The 25,063-nt window shown below is 51.2% G+C and overlaps 1 protein-coding gene across 2 annotated transcripts in view; it reads left to right on the top strand.

Moving 5' to 3' along the window:
* The window catches only part of ADAMTS3 (ADAM metallopeptidase with thrombospondin type 1 motif 3), a 55,633-nt gene extending 33,853 nt beyond the window's left edge, over positions 1-21,780 (top strand). For both annotated transcript variants that reach the window (XM_062494068.1, XM_062494069.1), the window contains exons 5-22: positions 7,726-7,925; positions 10,060-10,143; positions 10,252-10,408; positions 10,980-11,085; positions 11,458-11,601; positions 12,009-12,141; positions 12,576-12,689; positions 13,335-13,480; positions 13,855-14,030; positions 14,774-14,907; positions 15,323-15,446; positions 17,038-17,118; positions 17,804-17,967; positions 18,087-18,252; positions 18,654-18,786; positions 19,191-19,398; positions 19,514-19,631; positions 21,212-21,780. In XM_062494068.1, coding sequence (XP_062350052.1) covers positions 7,726-7,925; positions 10,060-10,143; positions 10,252-10,408; positions 10,980-11,085; positions 11,458-11,601; positions 12,009-12,141; positions 12,576-12,689; positions 13,335-13,480; positions 13,855-14,030; positions 14,774-14,907; positions 15,323-15,446; positions 17,038-17,118; positions 17,804-17,967; positions 18,087-18,252; positions 18,654-18,786; positions 19,191-19,398; positions 19,514-19,631; positions 21,212-21,780 — 2,957 coding nt within the window. The remainder of the gene's footprint in view (positions 1-7,725; positions 7,926-10,059; positions 10,144-10,251; positions 10,409-10,979; positions 11,086-11,457; positions 11,602-12,008; positions 12,142-12,575; positions 12,690-13,334; positions 13,481-13,854; positions 14,031-14,773; positions 14,908-15,322; positions 15,447-17,037; positions 17,119-17,803; positions 17,968-18,086; positions 18,253-18,653; positions 18,787-19,190; positions 19,399-19,513; positions 19,632-21,211) is intronic.
* The last annotated feature ends 3,283 nt before the right edge of the window (positions 21,781-25,063 follow it).

Below are 25,063 nucleotides of genomic sequence, written 5' to 3'. Positions count from 1 at the left end.
GGAACCAGGCCCAGCTATTCTTGCTGTTCTATGCCTTCTGTGAGCCTTCTGTGAGAGGTGGAAAGAAGTGGCTTAAGGCCCTATAAATTCAGAACTCTCCTTTGATTTCTTTGTGTGCCAAACTTCTGGCTTTGGCACCTGGACAGACCTTCATCTCTTGCCTCCTCCATTTCTCGTCTGGCCTTTTAGACTTCAGGTGTCAGATAGTTGGACTTAAGACTCTCTAAGGTCCTTTTCAGCTGTAACAGTTCTGTGATTGTGTGTTTCATTGTCACATGTTCACTCCAGCCAGTGACTTCTAGATGGGTTATCCAGATTCCAGAGCTCCATCTCAGACAGGCCAGGGGAGGGCTGCCAAGGCAGCAGGCAGGACCCAGATCCCAGTGTTGACTGGTCCTTTATTTGTTGTGGTAGTGGTCTGCATTGGCTCACAGAGGTTCAGGGGAACTTGGAGCAAGTCAGTGAGAGGCATGTTTGTATCTCTTTCGCTTACAGGAAAAAAACATTTAAAGTACCTTTTTGCTTTTTCTTTCCACTCTTGCCACCACTGTGTCCTTCAGCATTTTTGTAGTAGCAGGTTGTTGTGCCCCACCTTGTCGCCACTGGAGTTCTTCCCTTGGACTTTTTCAGTGTGTTGTCACTGCTGGTCATTACTCTAATGGAAAAGCTTAGCTGCCTCAGCTGCTCGAGGCTCTGCTCTCCAGCTGGACTGCAGTTTTGACTGTCCAGAAAAGCCCTTCAGACAAGCTCTTTGGCTTCTCCACAGGTAGGAGAAAAGAAATCTGTCCTGGAAAAGGGCAAAGATCATTTCTTGAGACGTCCCCTTGCATAGATCATGGTGGGAGAGCTTTCCCCTTTGCATGGATCGGAGTGGCAGGCCTCCCATGCGGGCATTTTTACATCCTTTGTGGGACTGGTCCACAGCACACATTGAGGATATTCAGATGAAGTATTAAATTGTACATTGGTGGCTTGTACAGCTTCCTCAGCAGCCGTCAAGCTCCATCCCTCATTCCCAAGGGCTGGGGAGGATGGAGTGTGTGTGTGTGTGTGCTGTGTGAGCAAGGCACAGCTCCCTGCTCAGAACAATCCCCTTCTAAGAGAACAGGGCTCTGTCCCCATATCCTGCTGTTGTGTCTGGACAGTGTAGCAGGCTTTGCTGACTTCCAGGGGCTTAGGGTAGATCAAGTGGTGATCACAGGGTAATTGCTGTTGACAGTGGGCAGTGGGCTGCTCGCTGATGAAAGGGGCTGTGGCTGGGCCTGCAGAGGATCACCAGCCAGGCTGTGTCTCCTTGCACGGTTTCTGTGGCAGTAAAAGGTCCTGCATGTTTAGGAACACATTCCTTACCCAGCTTTTGAAAATAAGCAGCTGCTTGTAAACACAGCTCCCCCTTTATCCCAAAGCAATGAGCAACCCAAGGAGTAGTTAGTGCCCTCACTGTGAAAACTGCTCCCATTTGTCCCAGTCTTTGCCACTGAAAATTAATTCACTGTCTTTTCCCTGGAAGCTGTGGCTGCCCTATCCCTGGAAGTGTCCATGGCCAAGTTGGATGGGGCTTGGAGCAACCTGTGCTAGTAGAAGCTATTCCTGCCCATGGCCAGGAGACAGAAGGAGATGGGCTTCAAGCTCTCTTCCAACCCAAACCATTCCATGGGTCTGTGAAATAGGAAGTTTGGCTTTTGCCGTGCCTTTGGCCAGCTGGCGGAGGCAGGGTCAGATGCCAAGGAGTAAGGAGTGAGAGAATTGTAAGGCCTTGCAATAATGAGCACTGGGGGGACTGCATCTCTGCCAAAGCAACTTCCTCGGGTGCTGGAAGCTCACAGTACTGGTCTGGTGCTGAAAATACCTGCTTAGAGAGTTTAGAGCCTGGAAATCCTGTGAAGCCTGTTGGGATCTCAGGGAAGTTGCCCAAAAATGCAGACAGCTCAGGCCATCCAGCATTTCTTCTTCCAGTAAGTTCTGAATTAGCAGATCAATTATGAATGCAACCTGTGCTTTCAGAATGTAGTGGGTACCCCCCTTTCTGGATTGCTCTGTGCTTTTACAGTGCCTTATTGCAGTTAGGAATCCAAGAGTGCTTTAAGAGTACGCCTTTGTGAAGTAAAAATGATTCTTGGGTTGATATAATGATACATGAAGGCATGAGTGCTTTTAAGGTTGTTAATGCAGAGCTCTCTCATGTTCCTGGGTGAGTGTCTGACTTGGAAGGTCATGGATTCAAAGTTCTTAAGAGCTGGAAACTTCAGGAGCAAAGCCTTTCCACTCTGAGCTGTAAAATCAAGAGCTCCCATACCCAAACTGGGTTTGGTTCCAGCATCCCAGGTACCCAGGTGTGCACCTCAGCAGTGGGCCAGCCTGCACATTGTTGCTGAGTTACTTTTTCTCATCTGCAAAGCAAATTTCAGAGCCTCTGTAGTTGCTTTTCCCACACTTTGGGACATTGATAGAGGTGATGATTTTGCAAAATGAGACTTTTTTCCTTTTTATTTTTCACCTTTGATTGCAGCTGTGTTTAAAGGGCGCCATTGATGTTGAATTGAAGAACTTGGTGGGGTGTAAAGTGATGAAGGGATGGCTTTGCTTGGTTTATTGTGTCCAGTTTGTGACCCACACACAGGCTTCTACATGTCCTCTGTTTGTATGTAAGCACCAGCAGAAGGTCTCACTCAGGTCTCCTAAAATGCCAGACCCAAATGCTCAAGTCTTCCTCATATGTCCAAAAAAATTCTGGCCTTTACCCAACAGAATCTTCTCCTGGGATTAAAGTGGAAAAATTCAGTTTATTACTATTGAAGTCTCTGAGCTACGTGTGTAGGTTGCTAAACTGAAGGAAGAATGACAGCTTGTAATAATATCTAGGTACAAGAACTGGATTTGTCAAGAGATTGTTTTTAATACGTTTTCATACTTCAGAATTCAGGGTCAAAGCCAGACTCCAGCCCTACCCATAATTAAGCTTTTTGAGTAATGACATGTAGTAAATATATATTTTTAACCTGTTCTAAAAAAAAAAAAAAAAAAAAACACTCCACAAACAAAACTAACCACCGAATCACCTGTACCTCCAAAATAAAATTATGATGGAATTCCTGCTATATAGAGAGAGAGCCAAATAATTAAACAAATGGAGAATGGAAGGATTTCTTGCTACTAGGAAAGCAGGAATTCCAGGAGACAAGGTTTGGGGTTGTAGGATAACTACCTATTGGCTAAGCTGGCTGTTAGTGCTAAAGCCCAGCTAAAAATAATGTGCAGAGCAGATGAGCCAGGGCAAGGCCGGGCAAGTCCCAAGGCCGTGTTAAGGCAATGCAGAGCTGTGATCTGGTATTAGTGGTGGACAGGCAAGGTGCTGGCACATCCATGGGCTGTGCAGAGAGCAGCCTCTGGCTTCTCCTCTGCTTGTCAGGGGTCCTCCCTCCCTCATTTTATTATTTTATTATTTAGCTTTTCATTATCAGGGAGTAATATCTTTATTCTAACAGGCTCGGTTTGTTCTTGAACCTTCTTCCTGCTCTTTTGATTCTGTGTTAGAGCCTCACAACGACAGCACTGCCAGCCTCATCCCTGCTAAATTTCCACAGATCTAAAAGCACTTTCACCATGAATCAGGTGAGTGCAGAGCTGTTGCAGACTGTCCAGGGAGTGTGTCAGGCATGTTCTCCAGCCCTGAGAACTCTGGAACAGGCTGGCATTCCTCTTTGCTGTTTGTTTCTGGTCATGGGATGGAAGAAGAGCAGTTAATAGTTGACCTAAATTCAATCCTAGTTAATTATAGTTTCCTTAACTTCTGGCTTTGTTCTGCATGTGTTTGCTGCCAGGTAAGGATAACCTGCATTCCTAGAAAGCCTCATGCCAGAGAGGGAAGTGCTGACAAGAAAATTACAGGGTAAAATTCCAGCCTTTACTATTGGAAAAGTTTATCCTGAGTTGGCTCTAAACATAATTCAAATACATAGAGGATTATGCATTTCTACGTGGCTCCCTGAGCGTGCCGCTGGCATCGAGCCCTGGTGTAAATGAGGGCTGAGAGCTGTTCTGACTGATGGTGCATGGAAGGGAAGAGCCTTCCCGTGATGTCAGCGCAAGCAATATAGTGCAGGAAATCTTCCATCCTTCCCAGAATCTCTCTGCAGCTGCAACTGCTCAGGTACCAGAGAAGCACATATTTCATGGCAGCAATCGGCACTCCAGAAGGTTTCCTTGGCTCTTTTAAGTGTCAGAACAAAGTAAGACGGGATCTGTTTGTGACCCATGGAGTTCATGCATTTCGTGACTAACCCTGCAGCCTCGGGATTCAGACTTGCCTTTAATCCCTGTTTGTTTGTCGTTCTGCCAGTCACTGTCACTCCAAAGGTCCCACTGGAAGAGAACATAAACAGAGGTAATTCTCCAAGCTTATTCATCTCAGGAAGTCTGTGTGTGAAGTCACAAGAACTTATCCTCTCTCTTTTCTTCATTCCTTAGTGTGGTGAAACTAGTCAAAGTGGAGCTGTGTCTGAACCTGGTTGCTGGCATTTTTATTTCCATGAGGAGATGCTCTAGTGTCTTTGTCCTTTACTAGCACCTCCTCTGACACCAAGACACCTTTACAAGTGGTGACACCAGCACCAAACCTTATCTGCCACATCCCAAGACTCACAGGTTCAGCAGCAGTTCCGTCCTCATGTGGTGGATGATGCTGAGGTGATGGTGACCAGTTGGACTCAGTGGTCAGAAGGGTCTTTTCTGACTACAGTCACTCTGACTTGTGGGCTGTTCTGAGGTTTTTCCAGTTTGGTTTTCGTTAATGCTCAAGTGATTTCTTCCATCTGCCCTGAGGGAAATGTTAGATCCAATGTTCTCTTTTGTGTAACTGCGCTGTGTTTCTGCAGCAGCAGAGCTGGCTTGCTTTGTGTTATCAAAAGTTCATAGATAATATTTATTTATTGTGAAATATCCCAGAGAGACGCTCTGCAGGGGCTTGTGGAAGCACTTCATGGATATAACCTTGAACATACAGTGAAACATCAAGTAAAAGTCTGTATTTTTATGTCCAGCTGGCTCAGTTGGGGTTGCTGCAGAGACAAACTCTTCCCTCAGCCCCCAAAAACAAACAAGCAGAAGTTTTGGCAGCACTTAAGCAAACAACAAACTCTCCTACAGAGACAGTGACAGTATTAAGGATCCAAATGGTGGAGTCAAGACTGCAGGTCCCAGTGTCAGTGCTCCACATGGCAAGGGGGTTTGGGGCAGGGACCTTAGGACAAGACACCTTCTTTTCATGCCACAGAACTCTTGTGGCAGTGGTAGAAAGTCATTTGGTGCTTCTGGAGTAAAAGGCAATTTCAGGCAATGCTTCAAGAAAAGAAAAGGGAGAATGTGTAACGTGCCAGGATTTTGTTTTTTGAGGACCTAATAAATCAAAGCACACGAGTTCAAGCACATCCCAGAACCTAATGAGAACATCCTGTCATCATATCTTAGTCCTGACGACCTGGGTGGTTTCTGTTCCTGATCCCTCACAATTAGGCAGTACCGGCAGCGCCACAAAAATGTTGCGCGTACACAATTGGTGTGGAAATCAGTGAGAATTATGTTGGGGCTGTTTGGAATGTGCGTTTGAACTCAGTGATTCTTTTTTTCTTCGCTGGTTTTTCAAAAGGCACACTTCAAAATAAGGCTCAGGAGGCAGTGGCAGGATGGACTGGCCTAGTTTCCTTACTTTGGGAATAGCAGAATGGAATTTTTTAGTAGCTGCAGAACGCGTCTGTCCCCGGGGCCGTTTTGTACATTAACACAGTCTTTGGAAAGGGACTTAGGTTGGTCTCAGTTGGCTCCATACTGATTTCTCATCAGTTTAATTTTGAATTAGTGAAGGTATGGATCTTCCCTAGATACTTTTCTTAGCTGTATATTCAGAAAAAGGCTAAATTAGGCAACTGAGCAAGTGAACATATGAGAAGAACATGGTTGGATGGTGTATGTGCATACATATTTAAGGAATGCTTCTATCACTAGCACAGAATTCAGCCCATGTATTTTTGCAATATAAAATAAGAATCTCCCGTGTGAGTGCTGCTGAGGGTCCTCTTTAGGTGCATGGAGGCTTGGTTGATAACAGAATTGATGAAAGTAGATTTGGGCAGATCACAGGTTTATTTAATGGCAAGAAAAGAGCTGTAGTTCCATTGTTTTACAGTCACACTCTTAGACAAACACATGCCATAACCAGAATAACCATTTCTCTTGGCACAAGAGCATGAGCTGGGCTGTTCCTGCAGGTAAGATAGGGATGTAAGTGATGTGGGTGACTAGCAAATTAAAAAAAGGAAGAGGTAACAAAGCAGCTAATTCCAGAATGAGATTAGGATGGATTAGTCTGTCTAGCTCAAATCCCCAACCAGCCGGACCGGTTCTGTGTATTTCTTCACTGTTGCCTCACGTGTTGTATTTCTCCCAAGTAGCAAGTGATCAGACAAGAGGAAATGGCCTCTGGATATCTATGCTAGGAAAGGTTTAGGTTGGACATTAGGGAAAATTTCTTACAGAAAGGGTTGTCGAGCCCTGGCACAGGCTGCCCCGGGCAGTGGTGGATCTCCCATCCCTGGAGGGATTTAAAAGCTGTGTGGATGTGGCACTTGGGGACATGATTTAGTGGTGGCCCTGGCAGTGCTGAACAGTTGGACTCAATGGACTTAGATCCCATATGTTGTGTTAAGTGCTTGGCCATGGATGTAGAGCGTATCCTCTGGAACACCAGTCAGCAGTACCTGTAACCTGGGGTTGAGCCTGCCTGCCTGACTCTGAAGTCACTCAAGTGCTGCATTATGGAAAACAGACAAGGGGCTGGATAAACCCCTCATGTGCTTTGGACTGGGCACAGCAGGTAGGGAGAGGAGAGGACCCAGTGTCTGACTTGGCCAGCAAGGTGTGGGAAGTTGGCACCGTGGGCACCGCAGTGTGACAGCGTTCCAGCTGGGTTTCCCTTGGATGCTGTGCTTGGCAGCTTTGCCAGCTGGAGTGCTTTTTGGAATTGGAGTTTGATTTTCCCACTACTGTGCTGTCCTGGGGTTGGCATACTTGAGAGTGCCTGAAGACACAGAAAGGGCTGGTTTGTGGACTTGCAGCCTTGGCATTCATGAATTCCAGCACAGAGGAGAAGGGCTGGAAGTTTGCCATCATAAGGGGAAGTGCCCTGATACAGTGTGAGTGGAAAGCAGAACTGTTCTCTCCATCCACTGGATGCTGGTTGCTCTGGCTGGCTTTGTAGAGCAGGGAGATCCCTCTATGTTTTTGGAAAGAGTGGGGGAGCAGGGGTGCTCCTGACTATCACAGGGGCACAGGAACCGCAGTTCACAGCTTGATAAATTACAGACCCATGTGGTTGAATGAATTTTTAAATTAGTTTTCTGGTGATTTCTCCCAGTCCTACGCCACAAGAATAATTTCTTCAGGGTTCCTGATATATTTTATCCAGAGTAGTGGTGACTCTGCAGGTCAGGATGTTTTGTGGGAGGATGTTTCTGAAATGGAACTGGAATTCCATTGCTCATAAAATGGAATCACACAATGGGTTGGGTTGGAAGAGACTTACTTAAACTGCACCCGTTTCCAACCCCGTGCCGTGGGCAGGGGCACCTTCCACTAGCCCGGGTTACTCCGAGCCCCGTCCAGGCTGTGCTTGAGCACTTCCAGGGACGGGGCAGGAGCCGGGGCTGCCCTGATGGCAGACTGTCCTTGCAGAGTCCCTCCTCGCTGGCCTCGGAGCGCTGAGTTCCCTGCACGGCCACCTGGAGCAGCGGCTGAACGAGACCCTGCGGCGCCGCCGGCACGCGGGGGACAACGACCACAACATCGAGGTGCTGCTGGGGGTGGACGACTCTGTCGTCCGATTCCACGGCAAAGAACACGTCCAAAACTACCTCCTCACCCTCATGAACATCGTGAGTATCCTCCACAGCCCTGCCCTGCTTGTCTGGGAGCTGGAATGGCTGCTGGGAGCTCTTGTAGCAGCGCCAGGTTTGGGGAAAATAGCAGTGGGATTGTTTCGATTGCTGCTGGAGAGGGTTTTCTGGTTATAAGATGTTCCTTTAATTCATCTTGTTTTCACAGTAGCTTCCTAGGGCACATTCGAAGATAATTCCAAGAATTTGGAAATAGTTGAAAAATAATAACAAAGAAAAGTAAGCTTGATGCATTTCTAGTAATTCTGAGCTTTTCCCCCAACACAGTTCTGGAGGGAAAAATGATTAAAGCATAAATATCTATCTATAGGAAAAGGGGTTTTAAATCCTCAGTGGCTCTCTGACAGAGCAGACCTTCTGGTAAGACCAGTAGATCTGTCTTAGAAGCCGTGGGATCATAAGTTTTTCCAGGAAAGAAAAACAGTCTCTTAAGGGTGAAGATGAGGGACTAATTATTCCCATAATGATTCCCATTAATAATGATGTTATGGATGTAGGGATGATTCTTGCCTGCTTTACACTCTTTTTTATTCCTGGAATAATTTTTAAATGATTCCTTGAGTTGACGGAGCTTCTAAATTTGAGAACTTAGAATCTGAAAGGAAAAAAAAAATATTCCTGCATGAATTTAACCCAACCAATGTGATGTTTTCCAGCACATCAGTCAGAGAACTATTTCCTTTTTCCTACATACCCTGTGGAACATCAGCATTAAATCCCCTTTAGACATTATTGCAGAGTGCTGTCTTCTTGGTATTAAAATCTTTTCAGTGAGCAGCAGGGTTGATCCATGTCCCAGAGCACTTCCATGTTTTTTACACGCCATCTGCTGGGAGCAGCTGAAGGCAGAGCAGGCTGACACCCTGCTGCCCAGAGCCATCCAGAGAATGGGATAAAACAGGAGTTAAGGGGAAGCCTTGAAGCTTAAGGTCAACTCCAGGGTCCTTTTTGTCTCCAGGGAAGTCACTCCTGTGTCTAGAAAACTCCCCCGTTGTCTTTCGGCACAAGGGAAGTTGTGAACATTTATCCTGGCCCAGCCCTTTGTGGGAGCAATGCTCTTGCATTAATGGGGGGGAAATAAGAGAGGAATAAATGACCTTTGGGATGATTGCTTCACAGGACAGGCAGCCTGAGCTCTGTGCTCATTCTCTGTCCCTCATTCTCTGTCCCACTGCCCTGCTGACACTGTTCTCAGCTTCAGGGATTTCAGGTTTAAACCATGGGCTGAAATCCTCGTGCCTGGGCCCAGTCTGGACAACTCCCAGTGACCTTTTTCCCTGAGGGGAAGTTCTGTTTAGCCTGACTGAAAAATAAAACAACTCTCTAACTCCTGCTCAAACCCACCAACCTCTGAACAGGGGTGTTTATTTCTCACCCATTGCCCATAATATAATATTTATTTTGGTTTTAGGGCAATGAGGAGCTTCATTGAGGACCTGCAGATATTTCACACTCCGGTGCCAGGACATTTCTCACCTTCCCAGACACAGGGAAGGGCCTCAAGAAGGACAACTTACGGCCCATCTGCATAATTCTGTTTTTCTAGCTTCCCTTCCACAAAGGCTCTTTTTAGTACAGAAGTGACCACAGAATTCTAACTGATCTTGAAAAAGTAGGGCAGCAGTATAAGTTGCTCCTAAAAAAAAAATACTCTTCAAAACAAGAAGCACTGGAACTATTCCAGGCTAGGAATGGACAAGGCTTGGAGCACAACCTGGTCTAGTGAAAGGTGTTCCTGCCCATGGCAGGAGGCTGGAATGGAAGGAGCTTTAAGGTGCCTTCAGCCCAAACCAGTCTGGGATTCTGTGATTTGCAGTGTTTGTACTTGCAGTCTTTTTCCCAGTCCCCTTTTCTTTGAGCCCTGATCCATTAAACGTGAGAGGAGGCTTGATATGTGGTTCCCACAGTTCCATGTGAAGGAAGTGTGTGGTGAGAGGAAGTGAATCTACACTTCTCACTTGGTGGAAATGATCTGAGGCTTGAATCCTCTTCTGAGGACTGCAGTGGTACAAGCACTTGAAAAAAAACATTTCTGTGGCCTTGGAAGTTCCCTTGGTATCATCAGTGGTTTGTTTTGTTCTGTTTTTTTAATTTTGCCTCCGTTTCCCCTCAGGTGAACGAAATTTACCACGACGAGTCCCTGGGTGTTCACATCAACGTCGTGCTGGTCCGAATGATCATGTTGGGGTACGCCAAGGTGAGCGAGCCTCCTTCACCTCCACCCTCACCTCCTGGGCACAAAACCCAGACTCAGCTGCACCTGCTGCCTCGAGGATCCTGTGGGTCTAACGCGTTGCTCTCTCAGTCCATCAGCTTGATCGAAAGGGGGAACCCCTCGCGCAGCCTGGAGAACGTGTGCCGCTGGGCCTACCAGCAGCAGAAGTCAGACCCCGGCCACGCCGAGCACCACGACCATGCCATCTTCTTAACCAGGCAAGATTTTGGGCCCGCTGGTATGCAAGGTAATGCAGCTGACCCGGAGCAGAGCTCTGGGCTCGGTGTTTCTTGGCTGGCATCTGCCAGAAAAGAGGAAAAAATTTGGGAATTGCATTGTGAGCTCCTTGTCTTGTTCGTTGCGCAGGATTTGCAAAAGCAGGGAGAGCTCGCCATGAGTCCTTGCCTTTTATGTCCAACCACAGATTGAGTTTCTTCCTTGAGAGTTGCAAATAAATACTTCTTAGCTCTCTACAAACTGCTGTGTGTGCAGGGATCACTGGGAACCTCAGTGCATGTGGCATCCCTCCCACTTTATTTTATTGCATCTTTCACCATAGTTTTCTGTTTATAGACATCCCTGCCACTTTGACACCTGCATCCATCCTTTGGACTCAGGGAACTAATGATAATGGGCAGGAATTCCTAAAGTTTGGGATGTGTCAGAGCGGGCACTGGTCAGGATGAGGAGGCAGGCAGGCTGCCCTGGCCTTAGAGCAATGCTAGCTTTTCCTGAGGTGGTTTGCTGGCGGGGGGGGTCGGGTCTCATTTAAAATCCGTGTGCTGAGCACCAGACTGAGCCCTGCTGTCTCTCTGTAGGGTATGCTCCCGTGACGGGCATGTGCCACCCGGTCCGGAGCTGCACCCTCAACCATGAGGACGGCTTTTCATCAGCCTTTGTTGTTGCTCACGAGACGGGGCACGTGTAAGTACAACTTTTACCATTAGATCACGCCAAAATGCTGTGCTGCACCTTCTGCTTGCTCCAAGGGTGCTGGATTTAATGGCTCTGTGGAAGCTGTCCTGGTTTTATTTCCCACCTTCTGGGAATGCAGTCCTGGTTGAAGCAATGGAGAGACAAGTGGGGAAGAAAGGAAGGGGAGGCAGGGTGAACTTGTTCTCTCTGGGGTGAGGGAAAGGTTGGAAAGTGCAGGCAGTGGAGACGGGAGCTGGTTTGAGTGTCGTTCGCTGCTCTCTCCTCAACCGCCTGTGCTGGTGGGTCAGATTTGGTACCTCTTCCATAGCTGTTTCCTTACAGTTATTTTTGCAGTAGCTCTGAGGGGATTCTTTGTTCCAGGCTGGGCATGGAGCACGATGGGCAGGGGAACAGATGTGGGGACGAGACGGCGATGGGCAGTGTCATGGCCCCCTTGGTGCAGGCCGCCTTCCACCGCTACCACTGGTCCCGCTGCAGCGGCCAGGAGCTCAGGAGATACATCCAGTAAGGCATCCCCAGTGCAGCCAGGCTCTGATTCCTCTTCTTTCAGACCCTCTTTCCCTTCAAATCTCTGCTAGCAAAGCTCCAACCCATGAATGCTGTGTCCTCACACAGGGCTGTTCCGTAGCCCATCCGCTCAGGATGAAGAGTCTGTGGAAATACCCCTCTAAATCCAGCGGGGTTTGGAATAGGCCAGAGATTGGGACAGAATCCCAGAATGGTTTGGGTCGGAAGGGACCTTAGAGCTTATCTCATTCCAAACCCCCCATCATGGACAGGGACACCTCCCACTAGACCAGGTTGCTCCAAGCAAGCCCCACCCAACCTGGCCTTGAACCCTTCCAGGGATGGGGCAGGAATTAGGAGTATACCTCTTCTCATGGTATTTTTTTCTGTGGCTCTTTCCATAGCTCTTATGACTGTCTTCTCGACGACCCTTTTGAGCATGACTGGCCCAAGCTTCCTGAGCTGCCAGGAATCAACTATTCCATGGATGAGCAGTGCCGTTTCGACTTCGGCGTGGGCTACAGGATGTGCACAGCAGTACGTCCAGGCACCCAGGCAGAGACACAGCAAGGGGCTGTGGCCCAATGGGAGAGCTGGGTCATAATCATTGGAGAGACGTTAATGGAGTATTTAAACAGATCTGTAAAGGGCAGAGGGATATTTATAGGATTAACTCAGTCCTCTGGGTCCTGTGGAATAATGGGAAAACGGGTGGCAGCATGGTCCACATGGCACAGACTGGTGAGAGCAGTCCCAAGAAAGAAAAGGGGGAAAAAAAAACAAATCTCATTTTTGTCCTGCTTCTGTGTGTCCTCTTTCCTCTTCCCACTACCCCAGAAGCTGGGGAACGCAGGGAATAAGCACTACCCTGAAGATGCTGGGCTCCCTGTGGTGTGTGAGATGGACTCTACAGAGTGGGTTGGATCCTTATCCAAAAAGTACAAATAATCTCATTTTCTGCATTTCATCAGTTCCGAACCTTCGATCCATGCAAGCAGCTGTGGTGCAGCCATCCTGACAACCCCTACTTCTGCAAGACCAAGAAAGGACCTCCCCTGGATGGCACAGAGTGTGCCCCAGGAAAAGTGAGTCCGAGCATTGCACTGTGTTGGTCTGGGGAAAAAAAAACAACAGCTCCGTCCATTTGGGTCGAAGGGCACAGATGGAAGTGGGGAATTGCCTGCCATTCCTGGGGTGAAGCGAGAACACGGGCAAAGTGGGAGCCATGCTTTCCCACTGGGATGTTCTGGGAGCTGTACAAAGCTTGCTGTAGCACATTTTGGACTTAGAGATTGCAGCTGAGGTGCAGCCTATTCTGTGACCTCTTTGTTAGGCTTTTTGGGTTCTCTCTCACCTGCAAAGTTTCCGTCAAGTGCCTTTAGGAATCCAGGGAAGCAGATGATGCTGTTACTGTGGGATGGCTGCTCAGAACTCATTGTGCAGACATCCCGTGGCAAATGTTCATGTAGGCTGAGGATTAGTGCCTGATTTTTCCCGTTAATATCCCCATTAGTGGGAGTCCTGCTGCCAATCCATTTTCCATTTTAAAATTATGCTCAGATACCTGGGGTTTTTTAGCTATTTCCCTTCATTTTGAAATAGAGGAGAGCCGCTTGTGCAGTCTGAATGAACCCTAGGCAGCAGCAAAATTACGGTTCCTGTACTGTGCTTATACATTTGATTTGGGGTTTGTGTCAGTTCTCACCTGTTTCCTGCCCCAATTCTCTCAGTGGTGCTACAAGGGTCACTGCATGTGGAAGAACACCAACCAGTTGAAGCAGGATGGACACTGGGGACCCTGGACCAAGTTTGGCTCCTGCTCACGGACCTGTGGAACTGGGGTTCGCTTCCGCACGCGCCAGTGCAACAACCCAATGTAGGTGTGGGAGTTGCACCCGCCTGAGTGTCCTCAGAGGGGTCACTTGAAATGGCATTTGGGTTTTGGGTGGACATTCCGTTCAAGCCCCTTGAAACGGGATCATTTTTGGAGAATCCAAGAATTCCGTAGAATTACAGAGTCCCAGACTGGTCTGGGTCGGAAGGGACCTTAAAGCCCATCTCATTCCACTCCCTCCCATGGGCAGGGACACCTTCCACTAGCCCAGGTTGCTCCAAGCCCCTATGTCCAGCCTGGCCTTGGACACCAGGGGCAGCCACAGCTTCTCTGGGCAACCTGTGCCAGGGCCTCAGGACCCTCACAGGGAACAGTTTCTCCCTGATGAAAATCGCTGGAATGTTTTCTTCTCACAGGCCCATCAATGGAGGTGACGATTGCACCGGGGTCAGCTTTGAGTTCCAGCTGTGCAGCACCGAGGAGTGTCCCAAGCACTTTGAGGACTTCAGGGCGCAGCAGTGCCAGCAGCGCAATTCCCACTTCGAGTTCCGGGGCAGCCGCCACCACTGGCTGCCCTACGAGCACCCCGACCGTGCGTCCTGCTCTGGGCCTTTAGTGACACTTGAAAGGGTTTGAAGCCGTTCCCCTTGGCCTGGATATCTCAGGGACAGGCCCAGAACTCCCAGACAAGCAAATAAGTTGGTTCCCTCCCCACTCACCTGTCTGTTTTGCTTGAAAATCAGTAGCTTTGCCTTGAATCCCAGATTTTAATACCCACGTTTTCTGCTGTGACTCAGATGTTTCTGTTTTAGCCCCAAACAATCCATTTCTCCCCTATTTAGCCTGAAAATGGACAGTTTAATTAACACATCATGTCTAAAAACTAGCAGGCTTGCTAAAGTGGACATTTTTGCTCCAGAGTTGCAGAATTATGTCTCAAAATCACAAGTCTGGTCCTAATTTCTCTATTTTCACCCAAAAGACTCCATTTCCCCCAGGCCCCCAGTTTAGCCCTACAATTCACTTTTATGACTTCAAATTGCTTGTTTATCCCTGAAACAGGTACTTTACTCAAAATGGCTGCATTCTATCTCAAAAACACCAGTTTTGCCCTGAATCCCCAGGTTTCTGCCCAAACATCCCCGTTTTCCCCAAAACATTCCCCACAGTCCACGTGTTCCTTCCCAAACTGCCCCATTCCGCTGCTGTGCCCCCGTCCTCACCCCCAGACCTGCCTGTGCATTGTCATTCCTCCCTCCGTCAGTGGGATAGTTGTTGAGAGCACGGCTGGATCACTGCCCTCCATGCAATCCTTTATTTTCCCTGGCTCCACAGCTCCCAAGAGATGTCACCTGTACTGCCAGTCCAGAGAAACGGGGGATGTGGCTCATATGAAGCAGCCAGTGCACGACGGGACTCGCTGCTCCTACAGGGATCCCTACAGCATCTGTGTCCGTGGGGAATGTGTGGTGAGTGGCAGCTTGTCCATGGGCACCCCAGGGACAGCTCATGGGAGCAGCTCGTGGGCAGAGAGAGACTTTGTGCATGTCTTTGAAATCCATATTTGCAGCATTGGATTCCTCTAATTCTTCGAGATTTAAATTAAATTAGAGAGCAGCACAGACCTGTTCCATGGAAATGCTCCACTTCTCATCATAGAATCCCAGACCGGTTTGTGCTGAAAGGGACCTTAAAGACCATCAGTTCCACACCCTGCCCTGACCTTCCACCAGATTAGGTTGCTCCAAGCCCCATCCAGTCTGGCCTTGGATACTTCCAGGGATGGGGCAGCCAAAGCTTCCCTGAGCAGCCTGTGCCAGGGCTTCAGCACAGTTGCAGGAAAGAATTCCCTCCTAATATCCAGTCTTGCCCTTTTTTCTGCAGAAAGTGGGCTGTGACAAGGAAATTGGCTCCAGCAAGGCTGAGGACCAGTGCGGGGTCTGCGGCGGGGACGACTCCCACTGCCGGACCGTGAAAGGGACCTACACCCGCACTCCCAAAAAGCTTGGTAGGAGTAACATCTGCCTGCAGCTGGCTGGAACTCCTGTTGGCTCTGGGGTTTGTGTGACGCTCACAGACACGAGATAATGCCATCATCATTCAAACCTTGGGAGTAGTGGATGTAGCGCCATCCCATGAGGCCCACCTCTGAGCCTGTTCAGGATAGGCTGCCGTCCATCACCCCTGATTGTGGATGGGTATGGAAGTGATGGAGGTGTTCAGGGTGTGCTGATAGTCTTTCCCCAGCCTGGATACTGTGGTCATTAAGAAGGCTAATTGACCTCTTTCTACAGGGAAACATGTAAGTAAGAGGTGCCAAAAATAATTGGAGTTTCTAGGAAACAGTTTCTGCAAGTATCCAACTTACAATCCTGCCCAGATTGTCCAACTTCCATGGACTGGTCGTCTTGCCCAGATGCGTCCAAATCCACTGTAAATGCATTTGTTTATGATATAATTTATATCTTCTGCTTGTAAGGAGCATCTGGGTGACACCCAGTCAGTAGAATGACCAGACTTTGTTCTCAAGACACCAATTCCAGGTGTTCTGTTTGAGGGAGGACCAGAGAGGCCTTTCCCTTGCCCAGAGGAACTCTCAGTGTTTCCCTTTCTGGGACAAAGGAGGCTAAAAATATTCTGGGTAGGGAGAGAGGCATTCATGGGAATGGCAGTTCATATCTCCCTGTAGACAACGACGGGTAGTGCCAAACCAGGCAAAACCTTGATGTTCCCTGTGCTCTAAAGGCAATGAAAAGATTGGAAATGCTGTTGGGCACGGGCACTGCTCAGCCAGGACTGTGATTTTCCCTATTCCCGGCTCTTCTGTTCCTTGGCTTGGATTTTCTCAGGAGCTGTGTATGTCAGGTGCAGGACAGACTGCCAGGGACATCCAGTAGTCCCAGAATCCAGTGGTTTGCATATTTAAATCTGCAGTTGTTAAAAAGAAATTAACAGGACTGTGAAAACTCCATGCACTCAGAAAACTTATGGGGCACTTGATTAAATATTGATCTATAAGTACCAGTGATTGATCCCTATAAGGGGTCCTAGTCTTCCTAATGGCAGTGCTTCCTTAATTTTGCACTAATCACCTCTGATTTGCCCTGGTAAATAATTGCAATTGAATCTAAGAATACTTTTCCTTGGGAACAACTTAGTACTTCCACTGCAGACACAACCATCTGAAAGGGCAGTCAGTAAGTTCCAATGCAGCCTGGCTGAGGACTGAATTGGGAAAGTAGCGAGAAAGCTTTGTGCTTGTGTCCTTGTGTGCCGAGGAACACTGGAAACATCTTTTTGCCTGAACTGTTGATAGATCCTGCTTGGATCTACCCGTAAATATTAAAGTGGTCCCAGCTGGAAGGTGGCAGATGGATCTGTTACTGGTGTCTCTTCTGTCCCTGGAAGAGAAGAGCCCAGGGAGGGCCTGTCCCACACATTACAAACCGATTGGCTCCATGGCTCCCAGCCCTGCTCATCGGCTGCTGCTGGATGCCCTCTCCTGCAAGCCGAGCTGGGCCATGCCCTTCACTCCTGACCATGGCTCTTCCTTTCTCTTTTCCTCCCTGCTGCCTCCACTGACCCTGCACGTGCCAAAGGGTACCTTAAGATGTTTGATATCCCTCCCGGGGCTCGACATGTGTTTATCCAGGAAGATGAGGCCTCTCCTCACTTTATTGGTAAGTGTTTTTCTGCTCAAGTTTGGAATGAGGCTTGAGAAGAAGCACGGGGTACTCATTCCAGAGAACCTGAGGGATGAGAGAATCCAGTGAAGGGATTGGGTAAATGCGGGCTTTCCAAACTATGTGGTCAGGGCTTAGTCTTGCAGTCCTTCAGCTCAGCAAATATCTGCTCATTTGAATTCTCCAAAATATTAAACTGACCCCACTTGGCATGTTTACTAACCAAGGATTGTGATGACCCACATCGAAGTGGGAACTGCCAGGGTGAATCAAATTCAGTATATTTTAATTATTCTTATGGTGCACTGCAAAAAGCTGTATGGAAGGACAATAGATGTTGGAACGGAATGATTTTTAATGGATCTTCCAATCCAAACCATTCCATGATTCCAGCTTTTAATGAATTGGCTGCTAATTGAAGCATCATCATCATAATCCCCACTGTACCTGGCTTTGGAGGTGTGGTATGGAAGCCCAAACCCAGGCAGTTTTACAGGGCTCTGATTCCTCAGCTCTTCACTTAAAGATTTTAGCATCTGGGACACCCCTGTGTGGACAGAGCCAAGTAAAATGTGACTAAAATGTGTATTTTCATAATCTGATGGAAATACCCCTCCCCGTGCCACCCCAATTGCTGGCAGTGCGGGGGAGGCACGACAGGCTCTGCTCTCACTCCTCCCAGCAATCAAGAACCAGGCTACAGGACACTATATCCTCAATGGGAAAGGGGAGGAGGCCAGATCCCGATCCTTCATCGATCTGGGCGTGCAGTGGGAGTACAGCATCGAGGACAACACGGAAACGCTGCACACGGACGGGCCCCTGCCCGATGCCGTGGTGGTGCTGGTGGGTGACGTGTTGAGCTCTGGGAGGGGCCTTAGGGACCGTCCCAGAGCCGGACCTTGGTGTCTGTACCAACCAGAGGAATGAGTAACAGTGCCAGGTTTATGTTTGCTTCTTCACAGATCGTTCCCCGGGAGAACGACACCAGGTCCAGCCTGACTTACAGGTACATCATCCACGAGGATTCGGTGCCCACCATCCACAGCAACAACGTGCTGCGGGAGGACACGGACACCTTCGAGTGGGCCTTGAAGAGCTGGTCCCAGTGCTCCAAACCCTGTGGTGGAGGTGAGCAGAGGGCGAGGCACCTGTAACAAGGGACAAGTTACCAAAAAATTGGGGCAAAGGAATTATTTAGATTGTTGGCTTCCCTTTTTTAACAGTGGTTTGTTATTTTAGGGCTCAGGTTTAAAATACCTGAAGTGCATGATTGTTCCCAGGTGTCACACTTCCAGCCTAGGAAGAAAAAGGCTTTTTTCGGTGTTTAAATCAAAGCCCTAAAGCTGCTTCGGATGCCCAAACTCAGGCATTGATGCTCCTGAGCATTCCCTGCATTCGTGGCTCTTAAGCAAATAATAGGGAATGCAAATACCAAAATACCTGTCCTGTAAACCCATTTAATAGGCCTGTTTAAACCAAACATTCTAACAAGGATTTGATTCTCCTGATTTCTCTGACGTGATTCCCAGGGTTCCAGTACACCAAATATGGATGCCGTAGGAAGAGTGACAACAAGATGGTTCATCGAAGCTTCTGCGAAGGCAGCAAAAAGCCAAAGCCCATCCGCAGGATGTGCAACCTGCAGGAGTGCACAGAGCCCCTGTGAGTGCAGCTGGGCACGGAGAGCAGGGATTGCTCCTTCAGACAGATTGGGTGGGATGAACTGGATGGAATGCTGACAGCTTTCCAGCCTGCAGTTCCTGAATATGGAGGGGAGTTTCTACCTGTGTAAGCATGAATGCTAATCTGACTGGGTGATTGTAGCGTGTGTGTGTGTGTGTGTATATATATATATATATATATATATATATATATATATATATATATATAAAATAAAATCTTGGAATGGATTGGGTTGGGAGGCACCTTAAAAGCTCATCTCATTCCAGCCCCCCACCACGGGAAGGGAATCCTTCAACTAGATGAGCTTGCTCCAGGAATGAGGCAGCCACATCAGGATGAAAAGGTGAACAGTTGACGGTGTCTGACTCAATTTTCCTTCCCAGCTGGGCAGCAGATGAGTGGGAACACTGCACCAAAACATGTGGGAATTCTGGCTACCAGCTCCGCACAGTGCGCTGCATCCAGCCCCTCCCAGACGGCACCAACCGCTCCGTCCAGGCCAAGTTCTGCAGAGGGGATCGCCCCGAGAGCCGGCGCTCCTGCAACCGGGCACCGTGCCCCGCTCCATGGAAAGCCGGGCCCTGGTCCCAGGTGGGCGGCGGCAGGTGGGGGCAGCTCCAGCCTGTCCCAAAAGCCTGGCTCGTGGGAGTTTGTGCCGAGTGCTGTGACACAGGATGCCCTGATCTGTGCCCTCTGTGTCCCACAGTGCTCGGTGACCTGCGGGGAGGGGACGGAGAGCCGGCAGGTCCTGTGCCGTGCTGGGGACCGGTGCGAGGGGGAGCGGCCGGAGTCTGTGAGGCCCTGCAAACTGGCTCCCTGTGACGGTAAGAGAAGGGCTGGAATGGCTGCAGTGGGGGCAGTAATTCCCCCTGGAGGGCACCGTGCTGGCAGAGGGGTCGCACACGGAGTGCAGCTTTTCTCTGTGTCCAGTCCAGCAGTCTCTGGATGTCACAGAGACGTCCAGACCATCGGGGTCTGTCTGTAAACGTGTTCAAACGCGGTTTAACCGCACTTAAACCCAGTTTTGGCACAGTCTGGGGCCAGAGTTGACGGTCAAGCTAAAACAAGCCCTGCTTGACCTCTAAATCCCGGGGTGAACTCTACAAGCTGCCAAGTGAGGGAATAAAAGCACATAAACGTGGAACCAAGAGCTGTAATGAGGTTTGTGGGAATCCATTACATTGCTTTCATAGAACTTTTAACAGGTTTTGAAGCTTTTTATGACAACAGTGCATTTCTTCCTTTGGATTATTCACTCTGTAGGATTTGGGGTTTATTGGGGTTTTGACTCCGTCGTGGTGGCCTTGACACTGCTCAGGAGCTGGTAGGAAAAGCAGTTAGAGCTCCCTGTTGGTGCAGGTGTTTTGCCCCAGGCTGGATAGGTGGGATCTGCTTCGGGTCCTTACGGAAGCTGCTGGAAGTAGAAAAGCGTAACCCCAAACCTCCACGCTGTGGGTGGAGTCATGGAGTCTAAACCAGCACAAATGGATACTCCAAAATGAACCAGGAGAGAACAGGACCAAATAAGGGTTGCTGTCACTGTGGTGAGGCAAAAGGAATTGTACCTGTAGCCCAGAATTCCATGCTGAGGCTGGAGTAGCCTCAGGATGCCTCGTGGAGCTCGGATATTCCCAGGCTGGGCTGCTGCTTTTACACCAGGCTTGTCAGGAAGCAGCAAGCATCCATCCAAAGGAGTTCAGTGGGATCAGGACAAGGACATGTCTATATTCTATAGAATTTTATTTATAACCCTCAACCCCCAGCCCCACTGGTGTCCTTGTGGGGGATTTTACTGAGTTCCTTGGAACTGAGCTGGCTCTCACCCACTCTGAGGTCAGGCTCCAGGTGATATTTTAAAGCAGGAGAAGGTGGTGGCCAGATGCCGTTCTGGCCCACGGTGAGGCAGCCCCTGTGCCCAAGTGAGGACATCTTTTCCTGGAGAAAGCTGATTTTGATTCAAAACTTCCAGAAGAGCCTCTGGAAATACTTTTTCCTGTGGAAAGGGATGTACATCCCTGCCTTCAGGGCGCCTCAAGTGTGACTCAGTGTTTCAGCTTTCCATCAGTTCTACAGTTCCATTTGTTCTCTGACAAACGGCAAACTTAACCTGAACGAACTTTGATCTGACTCTTAACTTTTTACTTTAAGGCATCTCTTAGGGCTATTGCTTGGGGTTTAATTTCTGGGAGGGAAGATTGCCTTGGCTTTAACGCTGCTGGTGGGTGATGTCCTCTTAGGCTGGAAGAGCAGGGATTCAGGGTGGGTGGGAGATAGCCCGTGTCTGTGGGAGCTCTGGGAGGTTGGCGTTGGGAACGCTGTCTGTGCTCCTCTAAAAATGCTGTGCGCTGACAGTTTCCCAGGCGTCCATCACTGGGTTCCCATCCCCCGGCCATTTGTTTTGCAGATGAGCCCTGCCTGGGAGACAAATCCATCTTCTGCCAGATGGAAGTGCTGGCCCGGTACTGCTCGATCCCTGGCTACCACAAGCTGTGCTGCGAGTCCTGCAGCCGGCGAAGCGGCAGCTTCCCTCTACCCGGAGGGGCTGGCGCTGAGCGGGATGCAGCCCTGGATCCGGGCAGCCTGCCGAGGGCTCCGACGGCGTCCACGCCTGCGGCGCCCGCCCAGGCTCAGCTCCTGGCCGGGAGCAGCTCTCCGAGCCGGCTGCCTCTGGAAGCGCAGCAGGCTGAGCGGCACATCCCGCCGTCCAGCCCCGAGCCCAGAGGTGCCAGCATTGCGCACTGGAGAGCTCCTCTGGCTGGGAAGACTTCACGGCTGTTGGCTTTCCTGCGCCAGTCCCCTGCCAACAGCAGCGGCCTCAGCTCCGGTAGCGCCCCGGCGCTGGCCGCGGCTCTGCCTCTGGTGCCGGCAGAGAACACGGCAGCGGGGGCTCCTGCGCCGGCCAGGACCTCCGGGAGGGGCGAGGAGCGCACTGGGAAGCGATGGCCTCCGAGGGCTTCCCCTGTGGAACGATGAGCGGGAAGGCTTGTGCAGGACAGCCGTGGAAAGGGGCTGTTTGGCACTCTGTGTGTGGCTCCCGGGCCCCTGGACGCTGCGGAGCGCGCTGCACGCCCCGGGCAGGGCCCTGCAGGGCACAGGTCGTCCCCTGTAAATACGAAGGACGAGAAGTGCTGGTTCACTTTCTGGTGCTCCCGGCCTCCTCCTGCCCCTCATTCCCTGGCCGGCTGGGACACGCAGAGGAAACACTAAAGGAACCTTCCTGGCAGTGAGTGGGAGTCGCCAAGGGCTCTGTCCAGCTCCGGGCCCAAAAGTTAGCCCTAACCTCAGCACCCCTGTGGTTTTGGGCTCTGAACGCCTCCACTGTAGGAAATGCCCCACTGCATGCAGGACCAGGCATGGACACTCAAGGAAACGCTTGCCACAGACTGAATGAACCCTCAGGACTCGTGTCTCCCTGCGAACAGACGTTGCAGGAACGCCATTGCAGCTGTTGAGCAAATGCAGGAAATCAGCTTTATTCTAAGGGTTTTGTGCTGTCCCACAGCTGTTCAGCTCTACTGTTCCATCAGGTTCTGCCCTATGAGCATTCCAAGGCCTGGCGTTTAAAGCAGCATAAAAAGTGGACTTGCATTTCCATAGGAATTTCATTGCTGGCACTAGGAAAAAGGGCTGGGGGTGTTTTGGGTATCATCAATGGGATGCTTTGTGTGTACTTCAAGTGCTCTCCTGATCCCAGCCTGAGCAAGTTCTGGTTCCCAGCTGCTCCCTGTGTCTGTGCTGAGCCAGCATCCCAGAGACACAACAGCCACCTACAACATTACAATGAGAGGATTTTTTCCCAAGGGGAAGTGTGGATTTCAAGGTGTGAGAGATATTTATATTTCCAGCGTGGATCAGCTCCAACCCGCCACAGCGCACCCGACTGCAGTAATTAATTTAATAATTAATTTATCCTCCCTGGTCCCAGCCCAGCCGGCACGTCGCTGTAAAGTACTCGTGTGCAGGAGTGAGAGCTGCAGATATTTATTGAAAGTGGGGTTCCTGGCAGTACCTCACGTACCAAATATTTACAGGCAGGGCACGCGACTCTTCCTTTTGCCAAGATCTCATCAGAAGAGGGAATTAGATGCTGTGTCACATGGAGAGAAGGGAAATTGAAGCTGCTCAGCTGCTGTAGAGACATTGTTGATCTTGTTCTTTAAAAAAGGTTTTTTATCATAGGCCTCTCTCATTTCTCAGTGGTCATCAAAGTTTCACGGGCAGTTGCTGCTCTCCTGTAAAAGTCCCCAGGGTCGAGCCACTCAATGCTGCGAGGGGCTCGGGGCCCCAAAGACACAATCACAATCCTGCCAGCATCCCGCAGCCCCGGGTCCGCCGGAGGAGACGCGGGTGTCCCTGGCCATCAGCAGAGCTTCCAAGGCACCCCCTGCAGGAGCGCCGGGAAAGAAAACAAACCCTAGACAGCCCCAGGCTTTCCCTGCTTTGTCCCACGTGGCAGCGTCCGGTTTGGGAATTTTTGAGTTTGCTCTTTTTTACCCATTTCCATCCCGGGCAGGACCTTCCCCGAATGGAAATAAAGATGAAATATTTTAACGGGAGTTGTAAAACCGGAAGTTCTGCCACGGGCGAGTGTGAGCGGCAGGGAAACGGAGGGAGAGGAAGGAGAGCATCAGGTCCCAGCTGGCAGCTCTCAGGTGAGCCGCACCTTCCTGCGGCCCGAGCACGGGGACAGGGAGGGACGGAGAGGGAGCCGCTCAGGCTCCCAGAACATCGGCGGCACCGGGAAAACGCCGCTGCCGCCGTTCTCCCAATTCTCCCGGGCCTCGGGGAGGTCCCGGCCCGGCGCCGGCAGAGCCCGGAGCAGGAGAGGCAGCGCCGAGCACGGGGGGGGCGAGACCCTCAGCGGGGGAACGGGGACTCGGGGAATCGGGAACCGGGAACGGGGAACCGGGAATCAGGAACCGGGAACGGGGAACCGGGAACGGAGGAACCGGGAACGGGGAACGCCCTCCCGCGGCGATCCGGAACCGGTCCCGATCCCGATCCCCGCTTCGATCCTCCGGCCGGGGGAGAGGCGGCATCGCCCGGGAGCCCCGGCGGGAGCCGAGCCCCCCATCCCAGCTCCGGCTGTGAGCTCCAGCACCCGCTCTCGGTCAGCCCCGTCCCGGCACCGCAGCAGGAGGGGGCACCGAGTCCAGGCTGGGCTTTGCCCGGTCCCGGCCCGGTCTCAGCCCCGATCCGCCCTCGGTCCGCCAGCCCCGAGAGCCGCAGCCCGCCCGCCGGGGCAGAGGCAGCGCCGAGCGAGGGCCCCGAGCCACGGCCCCGGGACAGCGGAACCCCCGGGGGGCGGGGGGCCGAGAACGGGCGGGGACACGGGGGGAGAGCGGCACAGGTGTGCGGGGCGGGGCCGGGCTGCGGGGCCGAGCGCGGCCGGGGTCCGCCGGGGGTCCCGGGCGGTGCCGCCGCTCTCCCGGAGGGTGAATCGAGACGGGACCGGGACCGGGATCGGGATCGATACCGGGATCGATAGCGGGATGGGACCCCGCAGGGCGCCCCCTGGCGGACACGGAGCGCGGAGCGAGCGCGGCGCCCCCGCGTGGGCGCGGGACAGCGGGGCCGAGGGGGCGGGGCCACTGAGCGGGTGGGTGGGGTCACAGTGCGCGGGGCGGGGCCACGGGGAGCGTGCGCAGAGCGGGACAACAGAGCGCGTGCGCGGCGCGGAACCGGCACAGGTGTGAGCGGGGCGGGGCCGCAGGTGCGCGGGGCTCCAGGGCGGCTGCGCGGGGCGGGGCCGAGGGCATTTAAACCCCGGAAGCCGCCGCCGCCGCCGACATTTTCTCCCCGGCGCTCGGAGGTGTGGGCTGCGGCCGCTCCGGGCTCCCTCGGCGGGGGCCAGGTGAGGCTTTTCTTTCTGCTTCTCTCTCCTTCTACCTGCTTCTGGCCTTCTCTCTCCTTCTACCTGCTTCTGTCCTCTTTGCTTCTTTCTCTTGCTTTTCTCCCGTTCCTCCCTTTTCCCTCTGCCGCCCTGCCCCATCTCCCCGCAAATCCCCGTCTCCCTCTCTCCCCTCACCTCCCCTCCCTGCCCCGCTCCCCACCCCAACCATCTCCGTCCCTCTTTCCTGCCCCCTTATTCCCCCCTACCCAACCCGACCCCCCCCCCCCCCCCGTTACCCCTCCAGCCTCCCCCTTTCTCCCCCTCCTCCTTTCACCCTCCCTGCCCATCCCGACCCTGCCTCTCCTTATCCTCCCCTCCTGCTCCCCTATGCCCCCTCTATCCTCTCTGTCTCCCTCACGCCCC

The sequence above is a fragment of the Cinclus cinclus genome, chromosome 5 (assembly GCF_963662255.1).
Source record: "Cinclus cinclus chromosome 5, bCinCin1.1, whole genome shotgun sequence".
In the NCBI taxonomy this organism is placed as follows: Eukaryota; Metazoa; Chordata; class Aves; order Passeriformes; family Cinclidae; genus Cinclus; species Cinclus cinclus.
The sequence above is the reverse complement of the archived record's forward strand: the minus strand, read 5'-3'. Positions and strand labels throughout refer to the sequence as shown.